Below are 19274 nucleotides of genomic sequence, written 5' to 3'. Positions count from 1 at the left end.
TATTTTAATGGAGCCAATTTTCAGTATGTTCCCAAGCATTTAAAAATCTTTTAGTATCTTTGTTGTTTTTATTTTTAAGATTCCAGCGTTGAAAATTGTCGATCCATCTCTGATTCATGTTGAAGTTGTACATGATAACTTTGTGACATGTGGTAAGATATACTGCTAACTAAAATATTTCTTCTCCTTCCCCCTTTTTCTCTTTTCTCCTGACAATACAAGAAATCAACTCACCTGTTTTTACATATTTTAGGTAATTCTACAAGAGTTGGAGCTGTAAAACGAAAGTCTTCTGATAATAATGGAAGCTTGGTTTCCAAACAAGCAAAATCTTGCTCTGAGGTAATCTTTTGTCATTTGTACAAAGCCTTCTTTAGCTCTATTATTGCATGACCTATCTCTGTAGTAGTTAGATAGCTGTCTTTTCTGTTTTCTGTGCTGTCTTGTCCACTCTTTTGTACAAGTTCCAGATCTTGGCCATGATTTCTACACTCAAGCAGATGGAGATAATATAAATTTCTAGTTTACTATTTTTTGTGTTAAAAATAAGTTTCATTTTTTTTTGGTATTTGCTGGAAGTTCTCAACAGATGTGACAGTTTCACCACATGGAGGTGTTTTTGAAGGTAAATTGAGTTTTATGTGTTACATTGGAAGAATACCTGGCAGGAGAAGAGGGAAAGAAAGAACCTTAAAATTCTGAGTAGATTAGATGTTGAAATAGGACCCTTGACCTCTTGATAATAAGGAAGTTTCTTTGGTCTTTTATGATTGGATATGCAAATGTACTGGTTTTTCAAAGGAAGTAGTTGATTTGCCATTATAATTTCTACCAGGAAAAGTGTAGGCTTCCATGAGTGCCTTGTGGATTCAGGTGCCAATTTAATTCTGTTCTGAAATAGTTGCTATTTGGACCAAGAAATTGTTTCTTTTAGTTGAGTTCAGTCATTAGGACCTGTTACAGTACAAATGACTTTCCAAACTTAGGGATACAAATGCATTTGTGTTGCATGGGTAGTTTCCTTTAGTATGATTATTAAAATTAATACCTGTATGGGTTGGGTTGTAGCTCAGTAGAAGAGTGCTTGTCTAGCATGTGCAGGACCCTGGGTTCCATCCCCAGCACCACAAAACAAAAACAAAAACAAAAACATGATACCTTCGTGATGCTCTGCTCCAGGCTGCAGTTTAGATTTTCAGAACTGACCAGGATGGTATTGTGAAGAGTGTCCACAGCATTTGAAAAAGAACCTGGAGGTCTGGGGGAGCAAGGCAAGGAGCAGTAGCATGGAGAGTAGACCAGGGTCTGTCAGGGAATTGAGGTTCTGGACCCAGAAAGACTGGACTGCAGAGTTGACTGGACCAGAGCAAGCACTGTGCTCCATGGCACATGTGAGTCTGTGTGGCTGGATGGCCAAGGGGCTTTCCTGATCTGCCTGTCTAGAGGAAGCTTTGATACTTCACCAAAAGCTTTGTAAACCAAGGTGTCCAAAACCTCTGTCTTCTTTCTGAGGTGGATGTTCAGGTTGTTCAGGATTGAAGAGGTCATTATGGAAATTAGTGTTATTATCTTTTATTTTTGCCTTAAGTTACATGGTTGAACACTTACATGGCTAGATACTCAGTTCTGGAGACTAAAGTGTATCTGGAGTTCCTGCCTTAAAGAACCCATAGTCTAGAAAAAGAGGAATTCCAGTGGTCCCACAAGCTTGGAGGGAGTGCCCTAAGCAGGACTGCTCAGGTGCCTCAGAGTAGCGTAGGCAGAAGCCTTGGTCAGAGGGCATGTGGCTGGAGCAGAAGGAAGGTGAAGGAGAGCCACTCAGCAGGCCCGAGGTTGAGTGCTGTCTTGCAGTTAGGTTTGGAGAGTGATTTAGGGTGCTCGGGTTTTAGGTTTCAGGTGATGGACTGAGCTTTACAGATGATGGCTGAAGGAAGGAGGTTGGGTGGAAACAAGGGCACAGGCGAAGACAGTGGGATTGTCCACCATAGAGGAGCATGAAGTGAGCTACTCAGGAGGCAGCGTTGGCCTGACTTGGTGGAAGACTAGGCATGAGGACTGAGGAAGTGGGGGTTTCTTAACAGTGGGTAGAACAATTGAAACACCTGCTTCGTAGGACACAGCTGTGGCTTAGAAAGTGCAGGTGACCTGGTCAGTCATTTGGGGTACATGTGCTCTCCCAGTGAAGAAAGGCGCTTCCTGTTCTATAAGGAAGTAGCAGGAGGGCTGTGGGGAAGTAAAGTGGCTTAGGACTCTTGAGGAGGGCCAAACCAGGGAGTGAGCGAGCATGTTAGAGTTGAGCTCAGAGGGCTTCGCCAGGTAATCCACATGGCGGGAAGCTGGGTAGAGTTACAGCCTGTTAGGTGTGACATTGGGAAGTTGTTAGCCATCTAGTGTAGAGACCAGTAAAGGCCAGTTTGCAGAGGCCAGTGGGAGTAGGCAGGTTCCGCCTGGTGCAGTGGCTGTCGGTGTGAACAGTTGAGGGACAGTGGAAGAGGGGGGGTTGCAGTAGTGCTGGGGGACACAGAGTAGGAATGGCAGACCTTGTTTGAGAGGGGGAACTGAGGTTAGGGGCCTCCTGGGGGTGGGGTCATTTCTTCCAAGAATCAGGGTTTTCAGCGATGGAAAAGGGGGTTGAGTAAGTTTGTGACCTTCAAGGAGTTGCTTGAGAAATGTGGTGGTGTGTACAGATGTGATGTGATCCCCTGCCCAGCTCACGCTCTGGTGGACGGGGAATGGTACTGTCCACGCTGCCCAGGAGGAACAAGTGAACGTATTGGGCACAACAGAGCTATTAAAAGCAGGACCTTAAACCCTGGCCTGGGGATCAGTTTCTTACCCTCTGCTTCTAAAATGAGAAACAGAACTCCCATCTTAAAAAGCCTGTTTCAGCTCTTCAGCACTAAACAAGGCATCTGTCCTAATGGAAACTGGAGGTCACAGGTGTTTACCTAGAGTATTAGAAGTCTTAGAAGTCTGACTTTGATTTTTAAAGCTATGTTAGAATTTTTAGTCAATCTAGAAAATGCCACAGAGGAGGACCCTGTCCTGTGACAGAGACTCCTTGTTTGGGACACTTCCTTGCTTGTCCTTCCTTTATCGGATATTGCTGAGACCCCTTTTTTGTTGTTGTTTTTAACTAAAACCGTATTCTTCTATTGCCTCCTTGAATATATTTCCATATCAGTTTTCTTTTTCATCCTGGGCGATTCTTAACGATCAGGCGGGTTTTGGAAACCCTGTCTGGCTTGGATTCCAGGGGGACTGAAGAGGTGAAGCGGGGGAGCTCGTGCAGGGTGAGTGGCAGATGAGGACCGCCAGCCCCGCCCCTGCTTGCGCTTCCCAGGTTGCTGAGGCGGCGCAGGCTTGACTTGCAGGGTTGTCTTGGGAAGGCAGGATTTTGGGATTAGGTAGACAAGATCCTGGACTGCCCTAATGAGTACTTGTGGGTGAGATAGATCTGTGTGCCAGCCACAGCTGGCTCCTTGAAGGTCTTCTCTGCCTCGCGGACAATTCCTCGGAGTTTTGATGTTGCCTGGTTAATTGGGAAAGAGTCTGCTGAGGAGTGAGCCAGCAGTGTCCTTCTGAGAATACTGCCGTACACTCAATTATATTATCTCCGTCTGCTGGCAGGGGGACTATTGCCATGACTGGTATAGAAGACCTTCAGGGAGACCCTTCAGGTAAGGAGAAACTTTGACCCTTTCTGAGTTAGGCAGTGCAGAGGTGCACACAGGAGGATGTCGGGCTGGGAGGCAGGTGTCCATCCTGTGGAGCTTCACCTAGGAGAATGGCAGGGGACGTATGTAAACTTCTTCAAGGAACGCACCCCAAGTTAAGCTGATTCTGTCACAGTGATGCAGCCGAGAAGACTTTACAGAAGTTTTCTGCATTAAGATAGTTGAGCCCCAAATTGATTTCACTCTCTGTCAAGCTACTGTGGTAAAGCACAGTACTGTGCCAGGAATCGTCCAGACTGAATTCAAACCAGGGTCTAATACCAGAATTCAGCATTCTTAACTGCTGTGCTGTTGTCATCATGCCTCCCCAGATCCTGTCCTTGGTGAGGGGTTTACCACCACAGAAATAGCATATTCCTGCTTCTCTCCTTTCTGCTAGCCCGCCTCCCACTTTCCAACAAATACGTACTGTTTACTGTATGACCATTATTGACCATTACTACTGCCTCAGCTACTCGTAAGACTTACTTGTACCTGTTTAAAAGTACAGGGTGCTAACTGCATTTGTTCATTGGTACATCCTTCTGCCAGTCTTATTTTTTGAGCATCTGGCTTGAAGCGGTATTAACAGTGGACACAGGACACAGCCTCTGCCCATAAGTAGTGTATATCCTTGTGAAACTGACACTAACTAGGAGGTGCTTTGACAGTGACAAGTGACTGTGCAGCATGTAGAAGTGTGAGACAGTGAGGGGCTGCTTTGGAGTGAGTAGTCAGGGATTCTGAGGAGGTGACAGTTGAACAGGTTGAGGGCAAATGCAGGAACTAGCCAGCCACTGCAGACTGTGCAGGCGGGGACCAGGGCAATGGAGACTGGAGAGGGCTAGGGTGCTTGAAGACCAGAGGGAAGCCAGCATAGCAGGAGCACTGTGAGCAAGGGAGGGGAAGTGAGGTGGCTGTGAGCTGCCAGACCAGGCCACACAGGTTCCTGCAGGCAGTGCGGTGCTGCCATATCACTGACTCTACGGGAGAAAGATTCTTCTGTGATGGAGTAAACTTTGAATAGGAGGCAGAGGATCAGCAGAGATGGAGGGAAGCCAGGCTAGCTAGAAGACATGCAGTCTGGTGGGGAGAGATCTGGTAGTGTGGCAGGGAAAGAAGTGATGGATTGAATATTCTGGAAATGGAGGCAAGGTTTATTGATTCATTAATTGGGCATGGGAAATGAGAGAGATGGAGAGCTGTTTGACAGTTTGGTGGACATTGTAGAGAGTCAAAATTTGCGTAGGTTTTCAATCCAATTTTTCTAATTATGTTCTCTGTAGATAATTTAAGCACAGGTGTGAGTGCATCAACTCTAAACCTATTCAGAATAAGATGGTATCTGTGAGGATAGGTGCTTGATAAAAATGAGCCTGGAATAAGGGCTGGTAAAGATTGGGCAGTTGAGACTTTGGGAGGCTGACCTTTTAATAGGTGATTACCAGAGGATTGCAAAATAGCAGTTGAAAGACTTTTTAGAAATATACAACTCATTTCTTCATTTAAAGGACTAGGAAACAGTCCAGAGAGGTATGGTTGAGTGTCCCAAGCCTCTCCTCCACCCGCCTGCCCGCAAGACCAAGACAAACTCGTACCTTCTAGAGAACACTGGGCTCACGTTTAACCAAAGCAAAGTTGTTGAAAGTAGTAGAATATAGAACAAGTTCACTCAGCACTTGAAAGTAGCTTGAGGCTCTGCCAGAGCTTTGTTAGTGGTTAAGTTCTTATTTTTCGGATGTTTCTGTGTTGTTTTTGAGATAGTCTTGCTCTGTTGCTCAAACTGGTGTGGAACTCCTGAGCTCAAGTGATGAATTGTCCTTCCTCAGCCTGCCAGGTAGCTGCGATTACAGGTTGTGCCACATGCCCGTCTTATTGTTCAGATTTTTCTATTTAACGTATACTAGACAGTCTTTGCAGGGCTGCCAGAATAAATGAGGAAAACACTTGTGCACATGACATCTAAATATATTTAGAATTGTCAGGTTTCAAGTTCTGAGTCAAATTTTAGAAGCTAATGACTGGAAGAAACTGAAGTCTCTTTGGGTTGGGTGGGAGGAGATGTGCAGGGCACTGTAGGGAGCATGAGGTGGCTGAGGGGTTGACTTAGCACATGTGGGCCTGGGGAAGCTGATTCCCATAGTGCGGCCACGGGGAATTGTCTTGCATGCACCGCTTCCTTCTTTTTTCATGGTGGGAAGTTTCTTTTTGTGGATGAGAAACTGATGAGAAGTGTTTCCAATGTATGTATTTTGGTGAAGGTAAAATCACGTGAAAAGGGAAGGGGAAGGATGTCCTACCTTTGTCCATAGGCCTGTCATGACTTAATATTTTTTGCAGCTTGGAATGACCTTTGTGACTTGATGAACCACTTAAGAGCAAGAATCGTATCCTCAGCCTTTATTGCATTGCACAGACTTATCTTGTATCCAGTAGTCCTATAAGAGTTCTAGGAGGTCTAGTCTCCTGCCAGTCTACGCAGTAAGTGCCTGGTGGGCACTCAAGTCATGTTGAAATGAATGCATGTGATGTTGCCACCATTGAGACTGTCACTGAAAAGTTCACTTCCGTGCATTGCATTTTCAAACAGTTGCCACATAACTATGTTTTCCTGGCATAATGATTGAGGTCTGGAAAAGATCAGCTTGGGATCTTTTATAGGAACATTGAAGTTTTTTGGAAAGCTGAATTGATTTATTTATAGCCTTTAGGTATGAGTCCTTAATTTTGTGATTTATCACTTGTTTACTGTGCTGGTCTTTTATTTGGTGATGGTATTGTGCCCGTTTACTATTAAGACAAGCAAATAATCTGAATTTTGCTAGCAATTCCTGTTCCTCACCTAGGCACTTCCCTTTTAATATCTTTGGTTTGGTATCTTTTAGGCGTCTCCCAGTATGTGTCCTGTCCAATCTGTTCCCACAACAGTGTTTAAGGAGATCTTGCTTGGCTGCACTGCAGCAACGCCACCTAGTAAGGACCCAAGGCATCAAAATACTCCTCAGACGGCCAACTCTCCCCCTAACCTTGGAGCAAAAATTCCTCAAGGGTGAGTGGTGCTTTTGTTGAAGATGCTTAATCACAACTAATTATTTGGGTCATAGTATTGTTTTTATCTCGGGTTGTCCCTGGAAGTGTTTCAAACATTTCTGAGAGGAGAGGTTGCTCAGATGCCTTCAGCGGTGACAGGTGTAGACAGCACACAGAGCAACAGAAAGCAGCGTGGAAGGGAAGGAGCGGGCTCTCGGGATCAAGGCCCAGTGGGAGTGCTGCTGACATTTGTAGAGCAATTGTCTGTCTAAGGAGGAGAGACCGGCTGGTTGGATGGGGGAGACTGAGGCCAGTGGGTGTTGGGGAGGGAACAGTGAGGTCACCTGGACGTGAGTCGACCCCCGGTACTGTGACAGAATCACTTCTCAGCCTTGTCGCTGAGATCAAGTGTAGAATGTGGTAGAGGAGACACGGTATTGCCACACAAAGCCTTGATTCACAGGGAAGAAGATGAGTGAGAAACGTCAAGTGCGACTGGAGGTTTAAAGTGGGTGCAGGTGCAGTGAGGGAAGGCCTCCCTTGGGAGGGGTGGTGGCCTGTATAGGCAGTTGATCAAGACTTACGAGGGGGCTGTTAGGCAGTGGTGTGGAGAGGCAGGTCTGGGAGGGTGACTGGGGACAGGCTTCACTGGGCCAGGAAGACAGGCTACTTGGAGGGCAGTGCCACAGCACTCAGACGCAGGGGGAGCCATCTTGAGAACAGAGCACGAGGGAGTTGCTGATGGCCAAGCCAGGGCTTCTAACCTGAATGCTGACGTGATGGCTGAGAGCACTGCGTAGCACACGTGAGGCCCGAGTTCAGTTCCTAGTACCGCCCCAAAGAGAAGACTGATAAGAATGCTTAAGTGAGAACTTCTCCTTCAGGGTGAAACCATCTGTTAGAGCAGGAGAAAATAAAGTGCGGTGAAAGCCGTGTTTAAGGGGCAAGAACTCTGGAATCAATCTTGGAGAAATGAAGGATATCTCTATGGAATGAATCTTGGAGAAATGAAGGATATCTCTAGGAAGATGGGGTGGTTCAGAGTGATCTGTGAATAAGTTAGTCATCAGCTCACCGTGGTGTTTGCTGTGGGTCCTAACCACCTAGGCTGTGTCATGGCGGGACAGGATTTGTTCTGTTGCTGGTTCATCTTGTGTGAATACCTTTTAAGGAATTTCTGGTATTTCTAATACACATACATATTTAACACATACATTTTTTAAAGTTTTTGTCTTGACACTTTGCCTACCATGAGATCGAATGGTCTTGGCAAGCAATAAAAATAGTAGTTTTATCTTTCAAATTTAAATATAATCTTTGTTATATAAGAAAGGAGAGTCCAGCACGTTTCTCTTATATTAAAAAAAAAAAAAAAAACTTTGATAATTGGCCCTGTACAGACTAATTTTGACACTTTGAAAACCACTGAGATAAACTGCCAGGTATAACTTTTGTTTCCATGTAACATTTAAGCTTGTTTTGAGGGAAATCTAAAGTTCACTGTGCTGTAAGAAATAAAGGTAGTTGGCTTTATGAGAACATGCAGGTAGCGCCCTTGTCTGGTTGGAGATGGTTCTGCCAGTTGTCGACTGATGACTTCACTCCAGTTCACAGGAACCTGTCCTAAGTTCTCTACCAAAACAGCTTTTTCTTCCATGCTGGTTGCTGCAGGGACCCATGCAGTTGGTTTTGGAAGGCACGAGCTGAAGGAGGCCCTAATGCTGCTCTGCTGCCCTGTTTGTTTCAGGTGTCCTAAGCAGAGTTTACCAGAAGAGCTTTCTTCCTGTCTAAACACAAAACCTGAAATACTGAGAACAAAGCCAGATGTCTGCAGAGCAGGGCTTCCCTCCTCACAGTCTGCTCAGGTTGGAACTGGAGACCTGAAGATTCTGAGTGAGCCCAGAGGTAGCAGTAACCAACCCAAGATGGACACTGAGCAGGAAAGCAGATTGCAGTCTGTTCCACAGCCACCGCCTGGCCTTCCTAAGGAGTGCTTACCTGCAGAAGCTTCCCCCAAGGCAGAAACGGGAATTGCCAATACCCCTGAGCTGCAGAAGCACCTAGAACATGCACCTTCCACGTCTGATGTCTTTTCAGAAAAGCCAGAGATGAAAGCAGGTGTTAACTGTGATAGCCCTAATAGTTGTGCAGGAAAAATGGTTGAACCTTCAGCTTTAGGTTGCCAGACACAGAATTTAAAGGAGACTCCAGGAAAAGTAGACAATGAAAACTGTTGTACAAGAAGCAACAATAAAATCCAGAACGGTGAGTGTTTTTAAAATCTTTATTTTTAGAAGGTAGAGGTGCTGTTTGTTTCATTTCCCTGTGATAGATTATATGAAAGTGACTTTATAGAAAAAGTTTAAGTGAGCCTGTGTTGCACAGATGGATTCATGCTGACAGTTTTACTCTGTGCTCTGGTATTGGTGTCTGTTAACATCTCCAAGCTACAGGGATTCTGTTGTAGCCTTCACTGTGACTTTAACTGGTGCCGTTAGGTGAGTAATTATTCCAATTTTTGATTGCAAGAAAGTATTTTAAAAATGAAACCTAAAGTGATCTTCTGATTACTGTCTCTTCAGCTCTTGTTGATCTTCCTATCATGTCCACATTGGAGTGGAAGAGGTAACACTTTATCCTCACACGTAGTTCAGATCTGAATTTTTAAGAACAGATACAGAATTACATCCTCACTCTGGAAAAAGGAGTTTTGGTTAAAGATGTCAAAGGAACTGCCAGACTCTTAACTTAGGGGGAGTTCCTGCACACCCACCAGTTCAAACTAAATAGTCTTTTTGTAGGGAAAATGGTATTGTGTTTCATACTACAGGGTGGGCATTTCTAGTTCAGATGTCCCAAATCTGAAATGTTCCAACATCTAAAACTTGGTGAGTGCCAGTGTTACACCGCAGGTGGAAAATTCCGTACCTGATTGTGTGTGGTTTCCCAGTCAGAATGTAAGCACACAGAGGCAGCATATCCTATTACCTTCAGGCTGTGTCTACACAGTAGGTAGGAAACGTAGAATTTTGTGTTTAGACTTGGGTCCCATCTCCAATACGTCTCATTACACATATGTAAATATTCCAGATCCAAAAAATAAATAAATAAATTCCGAAATCTGCAGCGCTTCTGGCCCTAAGCATTTTGGATGGGGGTACTGGTAGGAGTGGGGTGCATTTCAGTAATGGTGTTCATCAGCCTCTGTTGCTAGAATTGGAAGAATTAAGTGACTTCAGCATGGTAAAGGTGCAGAGCTCTCACACTAGAAAGGTGCCTGGAATGATAGGCAGAATTATTGCAATATTTTTTTTTTTTGGTGCTGGGATTGAACCCAGGGCATTGTGCTTGCAAGGCAAGCCCTCTACCAACTGAGCTATATCCTCAGCCCCAGAATTATCAGAGTTTTGATAATTATCAGAATTGGGAAACTCAGTGTGGCATTTTTTAAGTTTTTGAAACTTAAACTCCCATTCATTTGGGTCAGTAAAAAACAAACCTGCCAAACAAGAGGGCAAAGTGTGGTGATTTGGCCTTTTTTAGTGCAGAGCCGGAGGAAGAGAAAGAGCTTTGTAGGGATTCTTCTGCCCCAGCTTCTTCATTTTTGAGGGTTAGGTTGATAAAGATGCTTATTTGCATAAAATTAATTGCGTAAGATTATTCTGTTCCTCAGGAGTTACATAATTTCCAAAATAAAGTGAATATTCATAACCATGTATCTGTTCTATGTCTTTATTCTGTTGAGTCATCAGCCCTCACACACAACTAGCTTTTGGAGCAGATCATTTTAATTTATGTGAAGAAACAATAAAGATCCTGTTGAGTAAGCAGGACAGGTTCAGAAGTGAGTTGGAGTCCAGCTTTGTCTCAAGTAATCTGTCATGGGCTGTTCCCCATCTAGCTGAGCTTAAAGAAAGGAAAACCTCGTCACACATCCTGCCACATCTGCAGCTGAGGAGCGAGCCTTCAGGATCTCCAAGCTGCGGCTACCTGGAGACTGGCAGAACAGGCTCTGCTCCCTGGCTCCATGTAGGGGCATGTAGCTGCCTTTTTTCTGTTGAGGTGGAGTGTGGCTCCTTAGAGAGGGCCCTGTGCGCTTGGCTCTGTTCTGAATGAGTCATGGGAGGGATCTGCAGTTGCTCTCTTCACTGAGGGATAGATGTAGACAGTTCACCTTGCTTATCTCTAAGGGTGATGTCTTTTGAGTAATTTAAAAAGTCCATCCTTGAACTACTAATCTATTTTCTCCTTTCTTTACTCTTTCTTTCACTAACTGAATAAGAATGTTTAAGGGATCAAGGATTGTCAGCATCGTTCAGCATTTGACAGGGTGCTCTGGGTGTGCTTTAAAAGAGAGGTAATTTATAATCACCTCTGAGGAAATTACTGGGGACATTTGCTTTATTTAAAACCCTCTTTGGTTTGGGGTCTTTCTTCCAGACTGGCCTCTCCCTGTCTCAGCTTGTTCCCCAGAAGTTGTTTTTGTTGTTTGCCTGAGAACTCACTTCCGTCTTAGTATCCTTGAAGACCCTGAGGAAGGGGCTTTTTTTCTGTCTGTCTTGGGCTCTGTTGTGGATTCCCCTCTGTTACTGGGTCAGTAATTACAATGTCCTTTGGCAGCTTTGCCTCTGCTCTTCTTTTCTGTAAAAACCATGTTGACATTTCTTTCCCAGTTCCTGCCCATTACAAGTTAAAACTTAACACCTGAGTTTACTCACAGTCCTGTCTGCTGAGAGGAGCATATGTGTGCAGGAAATTGAAGACATATCAAAGAGTTAGGTAACATCTTCAGGAGACACTTAGAAGATAGCTCTTACTTCGTAGACCAAGGCTTTATGCAGGAAAGTGGTTTCGTTTTTATTATATTTTAAATGGTTCACTTTTGTTAAGAGAGCTTTAAAAAAAAATCTTGGAACCAGTCTCTCTTGAGTGTGAAAAGGGGCAGAGTGACCTCGACTGCAGGCTTCTGGAGAGGCGTGCCCGTGTCTGCACTGCTGGCGCTGCGGGGAGCTTGCGTGAAGCCCCTGCCTGGACGTCTTGTGTGCGTGCTTCTGCTGTCAAGTTGTGAGAGGAGTGTGCCGACTTGGAGAGGACCAACCCTGCCAGTTACTCTCCTAGTTACCTCCTGTCGAGCCGTGTTTTAGGAATCAGCCGAACCAGGAACGGAAAAGAGAGTTCTTTCTTGGGGAATACTGACTTATTGAGCAGAATGTAACCAAATATTGAGGTGATATTCAAAAACTTGAGGTTCTGTTTCCTTAATTTTTTGTTTTCCTAGCACCAGCCCGAAAGTCAGTTTTGACAGACCCCGCTAAACTCAGGAAGCTGCAGCAGAGTGGTGAGGCCTTTGTACAGGATGACTCCTGCGTGAACATTGTGGCACAGCTGCCTAAGTGCCGGGAGTGTCGTTTGGATAGCCTGCGGAAGGACAAGGAGCAGCAGAAGGACTCGCCTGTGTTCTGTCGCTTCTTCCACTTCAGGAGGTGAGGCGTTGGAGGAAAGCCCACCTCGTCTGGGCCCAGTCGCATATTTTTCTTCTATTAATAGTAGGTTTAGAACTAAGAAGGTAATGATTGCATTTTTAATCTATGAGCTTTCTGCATATTATTTCCACTCATTTTCTGTTTTTGTTTTTTGTTTTTTGAGGCAGGGACTCTCATTAAGTTGCCTAGGCTAGCCTCAAATTTGTGATCCACCTGCCACAGCCTTCCCAATAACTGGGATTTAGACATGCACCACCACACCTTTATTATCTGTTTTTTAAAGGAAGCTGAGAAGCTTAGAAATACACACTTTTTTATTTCTAAAAGAAAAACAACACAAATAATCACTGTTAACTTGCAATGCACTGATAGTGTTTGACCATGAGACGTGTTCAGGCCCACCTAATTGATGTATTGCACATACTGTTTTGGATTTATTTTCCACTGCACAGGAGGAACCTCTTGTTCACATTCTTCCTTTTCAACAAATACTTTTACATTTCTGCAGAAGAACCCATTATAGCAATGTTTGATAACTCATTTCACCAACTCCCTTATTGATATTAAGATGAATTTTAATTTTGTGCCACTAGAAATAACATGGAGCTGATCACCTCCTTGTTCATCTCTCTGACTAGTTTGGAAGGATTACAGGAAGTGTCATTGCTAGGTTAGAAGGTGTGTGTGCAAGACTGTGGCCAAATTTGCCTGCCAAATTGCTCTCTAGGAAGCTTTATATGTCTTTGTCCACTGACAGGATTCAAGCTCACTTGTCTTTTCCTTTGCCAGCAGGGTGAAGACATGTCTTACGCAAAATCTCCAGTTTTATAGACAAAGCTTTCATGTTTATATTGTATTTTTTCACGAGTCAAATTCCTTTTCTTTAAATTCTTCTGTCCTGAGTGAAGAAAAAGACAGCCATATCTTCTCCTTCATTGAGACACAAATGGTGGTGTTCTGGGTATTGATGAAATTTAGATATAAGCCACTTTTTTGGAATTGTAGCTATTTTCAGGTCCAACTAGTTAGAATTATAAACAAGTGTTGATTTTAATATCTTCCTTTTCTCCTCCTCTTTTATTCAAAGTTAAAATCTAATTTAAAATCTTAAGTTAAAAGATGGTCAGTGAGCTGAATTAAGTGCAGGGTGACTTCCGTATTTAAGGAAGGTAGGACTCAGAGTCGTGCACGTGGTGCACCGAGGCGTGGCTGCTGACGGCTCTCGTGCTCAGGCCTGGGTAGTGAAGACTAGTGCTCTGGAGGCTAGCTTGCCCTTGATTCCTGAGTAAACCCCAGTGCACATGCACGTCCTGAATAGTGCCTGTCCCAGGATGCCTCCTCAGTCAGGGCTGGCTTTGTCCCACTTCCTCTCGGGAGCCTCTGTGCACGTTTATTTGTGTCTGTTTTGGAGAAGCTGCAGAATGACCAAGCTTCATCCAGGTCTTTGTTCCTGCTTAGACTTCTGTCATGGGGGCTGCTGCATGAAAGGTGTGACCGGAACAAGGGAGCGTGCAGTTGCAAGGGCATTTTAGGGAGGGGATGATTTTTTTTCTTCTTCATAATATTATCAGAGCTTTCTTTAAGAACCACTGTTCTGTGACCATCTAAAAATCATTGATACTGTGATTTAGCTGTTTTCCATCTTTTACTTCTTTAAAGGGGAAGGTGCCTTGGGCTTAATGTTGTCATGAAGCCACTCCAGTAGAAACTAGAACTGTCACTTTTTTGGCAAAGGATGTCATAACTTCCCCTGATGCTTAGAGGAGAGTAAAACTGTCCGTAGCCTCCTCATCACGTCTATTTCCCATTGAATTCTCCTGCAGATAAAACAGAAGTAGAGGCAGGGTCTCAGCAATAAGGCTCAGTTGCCAGGTTCTGTTGCCATTACCTCCCCCTTGGAAATGGCTTTCAGACTTAGGTTTTAGTGTAATGATACTCTCTGGTTTGGGCTGTTAACTACAACTTGCATCTCTTCTTTGGGTTGCTGGAAGGATGTTTGTGTCCGTTATGCAGCTCCTACTGTCTACCTTCCAGTTCAGCCTGCACTCTGCTGGACAGATGGTCTTTCTAGAACACACTCTGTATGTCTCCCGATTCCTCGTGGAGGAAGTCCTGATGCCCAGCAGTGTATCGAAGGCCTGCAGAAGTTGGCCTAACATTCCTCTCCTGATTCTTATCTTGGGGAACAAACACTTTGGTTTAATCTGATGGGTCTCTCGTCACCCAATTCATCTGTCTTTCTTTTTGTATGAAATAACTGTTTCCTGAACATAACCTTCTCTACCTAATATTAATATCTACCTTTTTTGTGAATCATGCTCAGTTACTATCTGTACCAAGCAGGCAGCTTCATAATTAGCCCCATAGCACTTAGTGACTGTCACGACATCATCATATCCTCCTCTGCTGTGCATTCTGGGTCAATTTCTTATGTCTCCAACTAAAAATATGTCATTCAAAAAAGATCAAAACTAACACACAACTTAAGAAAAAGCCAAATGTGATAGAAAATTGAAAGTGAATTCTGGGCAAGTGCTCTGCCTTTTGCCTGACTTCTCAGGTTCTAAGGCCCATTCTGGTACTTCCTCTCACTCCTGTAATGCACAGCAGAGATTCCACACCTCCCAGCTCACTGTGCCTTGCTTCAGCAACTGAGTAGCCTCCTCTTGCTTAGGATTATTCTGAAATCAGTGGAGCTATTCAATCTGATTAGATTATCTTTCACCTTCTGGTTATCAGCTTACTTCTGGTAACTGGTGACTGTTCTTACTGTGAAGTCCTGTGTCCATCAGGCTGAGCTACTGTTTGGAGGGAGTCTGTCTTTGTCTTGGTGTGAATGCAAAATGCACCTCTCCCCTCTACCCCTCCCACTCCTCTCAGGTGTTTCTTATAGGAGAAAATACAAGTTTTTTGTCTTTTTCGCATTCTCAAATAATGGACTGTAATTAGTCATGGAGATTACAGAAAACCATGAAGGGCATTATTGATTTAAATAGTAATTAAGAAGTGGTAAGTCAGTTTTGTGTGTTTTCTGCTTTCTCTAGGTTACAGTTCAACAAACATGGTGTGTTGCGGGTGGAAGGCTTCTTAACACCAAACAAGTATGACAGTGAAGCAATTGGCTTGTGGCTACCTCTAACTAGAAACGTGGTGGGGACCGATTTGGACACGGCAAAGTATATCCTGGCCAACATTGGAGACCACTTCTGTCAAATGGTGATTTCTGAAAAGGAAGCTATGTCAACTATTGAGCCACACAGTAAGAGCATCTCTTAGTGGGTAGGATGTTTGAGTCCAACTTGATTTTTGTTTCCAAGTTGACACCTAAGTCCGGTTACACGGTTTCATTTTCACCCAGAGGTTAGGTGACTTGGGTGTAGAGAAGTGGCTGCTTTCCTTTGATTGCGAGCGTCTTCAGAGTCAGTCTTCTATTTGTGGGGTTATTTGGGGACATAATCCAAGCAGCAGCACTCCTGTTAGTGAGGGAAGGCAAAGGTGTGGGGAGGTGTCGTGTGCACAGCCTCCCTGGCAGTGCTAGCCCCCCAAGGCGGGTGAGGAGGCCTCAGGTTGCTTTATTTTAAGGCAGAGGTTCTTAATCAGGAATACGTTTCAAAGAAAATGAGAATGGACGGTCTGTACCCTACCCCTCCTGAGTTGCTTCCAGGCCTGAGAATGGGAACAGGCTGGGATGGAAGTGATTGAAGGGGACACTTGAAGGTTCTTGCTGGATGCAGCCCACCAAGCCATAGGGGCCAGGCTGGGTGACCCAGTAGAGCAGACCTGCTTGGTGACATTCCAAGGTCGGATGTCTGGGGGGACAGTACACCTCGCCTGTCCATTTTCCTCTGCAGAAACAAGACACCCAGCCAGAAGCACCAGGGCATCTGTCTTGTAAGGCTTGTTTTCTTCCACAGTTTATCTTTCCCAAACGGTTGAAAGTGAACAGGGAAGCCTTTCCGCTTGTATGACCAAGTGTGTTTGAAGACAGGCCTCCACAGAGGTTGACTACCACCAGAGAGCTTAACTCCCAGAAATTAGCAAGCGGAGCTTAAGCACAGAAATGTTATTAGGTGTATGTGGATTATTTCTCTAGAGTCCAAGGAACGGGAACCAACAGTAGAAAATCCAGAAGTGGGTGGGTCAGGGATCTGAGCTGCTGTAGAACCAGACCACACTGGCAGGAGGAGTAGCTTCAAAATATGCCATTTGTCAGGGTAGTGGAGCCTCTCGGAAGTCAAGATCTCGTTCAACTTTTTCCCTGTGGTGTCTTTAGCAGAAGTAGTAAGAAGAACCTCTTCCCCTTTGAATGGAGATGGTGTCCTAAATTGGACATATGTGGGTAAAGGAGTTGATGCGAAGGCGTCCTTGGGCACAGCGACTGCTGTGGGCAGCTGTCCTGGCGAGGACCAGTTGCTTCACTCCTTAGCCAGCAGGGCTGTGGGAGGAAGTGCTGGTCTTCTTTTCTGAAGGTGATCATTTTGCATGGATCTGTCTCTTAAAGGCGCTTCCCCTCTTGAGGGGAAGCACTCCTTGCTCGTGAGTGTCCCAGCCCTCTCCTTCCTTCTATGACAGGCTGGTCACATCAGAGGCCAGCACCTCACTGAGTGGTAGTGACAGCAGCTGCCGAACCGGAGGGCCAGCCCGCCATCCTGACGCTAGGAAGCACCTCTCACTGTCAACTCCAGTTCTGTCTTCTTGATGACAGACAACCACGACATGGGTGGCCAAGAGATCTAAGAATGCTTTGTAATAAAGAAGTCTAATCCAAGTGACCAAAGTGAAGTTCAGAAATCCGAACTTGTAAAAAAAAATTGTAAAATACTCAGAGCTTGTCTCGTGCATGTGTGAAATAGCAAAAGTTCACTCAACAAGTAGGGTAATCCGATGCATACTGAAGTGTGGTCATTTGGGTTGTTCAGTCATTCTGGAAGAAGTACTGCATTCACCACAGACTGGCTTAGGAACAAGTCGTCTCCGTAGAAGGAGACTGCAGCTGTATCCCCAGAGCTGCTCGTCAGCAGTAGTGACTTCCTGTCTCTGGCAACTCTGCCCAGTCCTAGAAGGACCCTCCTCTGGCCACCAGGGTCTAGCCGCTTTGTGGCATCCTGGGTTGTCTTCAGCTGCTGGGCATTCGGTCAGTGTGAGCCTGTCCTGGGCCAGTGTCACTCCTGGACGGAGTCAAGGACCTGGCCTTGGACATGATGCCTGCTCCTTGCAGGCCCCTAAACACACTGGAGCTCTTAATGGGCAGCAAGGCTGTGACGGCATCTGAGTCCCCTGATGGTGGCAGGTGGCTCTTACCTTGAGGAAGCCAGCCCGTGCTGCCTGCACGCTCTCAGCAGAGCTGAGTGGAAAGGCTGGGACAGCTGTGGCGCGCGCTGGCCTGACGGGCTTCCTGCTGGAGCGCGGCTTTGGCCTCAGGCAGCACTGAGGTGCAGGAGGCGTGAGCGGGAGGCCCAGCGGTTCTGCTGGGGCAGCGTTGGTGTTGAGGGTGCTCAGGAAGGACGCGCTGCCCTCCTCGCCCCTTGTGATTGACTTCAGAAGCCGCCTCCACCCCAGCCTGAGCCCTCTGTTGACCCTTGCAGGACAGGTTGCGTGGAAGCGAGCTGTGAAAGGCGTCCGAGAGATGTGCGACGTGTGTGACACCACCATCTTCAACTTGCACTGGGTGTGCCCTCGCTGTGGGTTCGGGGTGTGTGTGGATTGCTACCGGATGAAGAGGAAGAACTGCCCGCAGGGTGAGAGTGGACCTGCTTTTGCTCGCGCCCCAGGGCCTCTGTTGGCGTGTGTTGGTGGGCGTCTGAGCACTGGGGCTAGGGGCCCTGCAGAACAGTTACCACAGCTGGGGTGTTTGCAGGTGCTGCCTACAAGACGTTCTCTTGGCTGAGATGTGTGAAGAGTCAGATCCACGAGCCTGAGAACCTGATGCCTACACAGATCATCCCTGGGAAAGGTACTGTGCAGCGCAGGTGCTCTGTGCCTGGGCTTGGCTAGCTTGGGGACTGGCGTTCATGTTTAACTGTGGTAGCGTGCTTACTTGCTAACCTGTGTGTTGTAGTGTGTTCTGTGGGTGGCAGGAGGTGGGGACAGTGCCCCCAGGGCCGAGGCTGTGCTTGTAGGCAAGCACGCACAAGCTCTCTGCACTCCTCCATGCCCTCGCGCTTGGCCGAAGGCCTTGTGGATGGTCTCTGGGGCTGTCAGGAGGGGCGGGCGCCTGCTGGCCCTCTGGGCCCTGCGCTGCCGGGTGGAGCTTCTGGAGGTGCTCCGGGCCGAGGCCGGCTCACGTGTGCTCCTGCCCTTGTTTTCAGCACTCTACGACGTGGGAGACATTGTTCATTCTGTGAGAGCCAAATGGGGCATCAAGGCTAATTGCCCCTGTGCCAACAGGCAGTTCAAGCTCTTTTCAAAGCCAACCTCAAAGGAAGACCTGAAACAGGTATTGCTGCTTTTGCGAGGTTCACCATCCTTGTGATCGTGGCTTGTCTGTTTTCAAACAAGCCAAGGGTGTGTCGTGCGTTTGGCAGGAGCTCTGGGTGGCGTGCGGCCGTTCAGAGGCACATCCTTTCCCATTCTTGCTTTGCGCACCTCCTCTGGGATGACTCTTCGTAGACGGTGTGCTTTTCCTTTGAAAAAAGCAAGAACTTGTGCTGCAGTCTGCCTCATAAATTGCTGTCAGATTTGAGTGCGTTTCTAAGAACTTCTCACGTTCTGCAGAGTTAAGACTCGGATAAGCTTTGTGGCGTGTTACCTCACTGTGTTACTCTGACGTGACTGCACGGCACAGGGAAACGGCGCCCCTTCCTGCCGGCGCCCTCATCCCTGCCGTCTCGTCTGCCTCTGGCTCTCCTCTCTGCCCTCATCCTCCCACGCAGGGTCAGACTCACAGTGCTTGGGTACTCCACGGGTGCTGGAGGAGTCGGGGTCCTGGCAGTGAGGACGAACCGAGTTCTCTTTCTGCTGCGTGAGGCGACGTTGCTTCAGCCTGCTCCAAGGGAGGCAGGAGCGATGCCAGGAGCAGTCCTGGTCCTGGGCACTGCCCGGGCTC

General features: G+C 46.3%; 1 protein-coding gene across 5 annotated transcripts in view; it reads left to right on the top strand.

Annotated features, from left to right (window-relative positions):
- Kdm3a (lysine demethylase 3A) overlaps positions 1 to 19274 on the top strand; it is a 44376-nt gene that overhangs the window by 13786 nt on the left and 11316 nt on the right. For 4 of the 5 annotated variants that reach the window (XM_047522060.1, XM_047522059.1, XM_047522061.1 and 1 more), the window contains 9 exons: positions 80 to 152; positions 254 to 342; positions 6602 to 6765; positions 8494 to 9011; positions 12025 to 12229; positions 15274 to 15488; positions 17815 to 17967; positions 18087 to 18182; positions 18538 to 18665. In XM_047522060.1, coding sequence (XP_047378016.1) covers positions 80 to 152; positions 254 to 342; positions 6602 to 6765; positions 8494 to 9011; positions 12025 to 12229; positions 15274 to 15488; positions 17815 to 17967; positions 18087 to 18182; positions 18538 to 18665 — 1641 coding nt within the window. Of the gene's footprint in view, positions 1 to 79; positions 153 to 253; positions 343 to 3630; positions 3681 to 6601; positions 6766 to 8493; positions 9012 to 12024; positions 12230 to 15273; positions 15489 to 17814; positions 17968 to 18086; positions 18183 to 18537; positions 18666 to 19274 lie in introns of those variants that run through there. The other variant, XM_047522062.1, reaches the window with a different exon arrangement.

Source organism: Sciurus carolinensis, chromosome 13 (assembly GCF_902686445.1).
Source record: "Sciurus carolinensis chromosome 13, mSciCar1.2, whole genome shotgun sequence".
Taxonomy (NCBI): Eukaryota; Metazoa; Chordata; class Mammalia; order Rodentia; family Sciuridae; genus Sciurus; species Sciurus carolinensis.
Note: the sequence above shows the minus strand (reverse complement) of the source record. Positions and strands in the feature narration are given on the sequence as shown.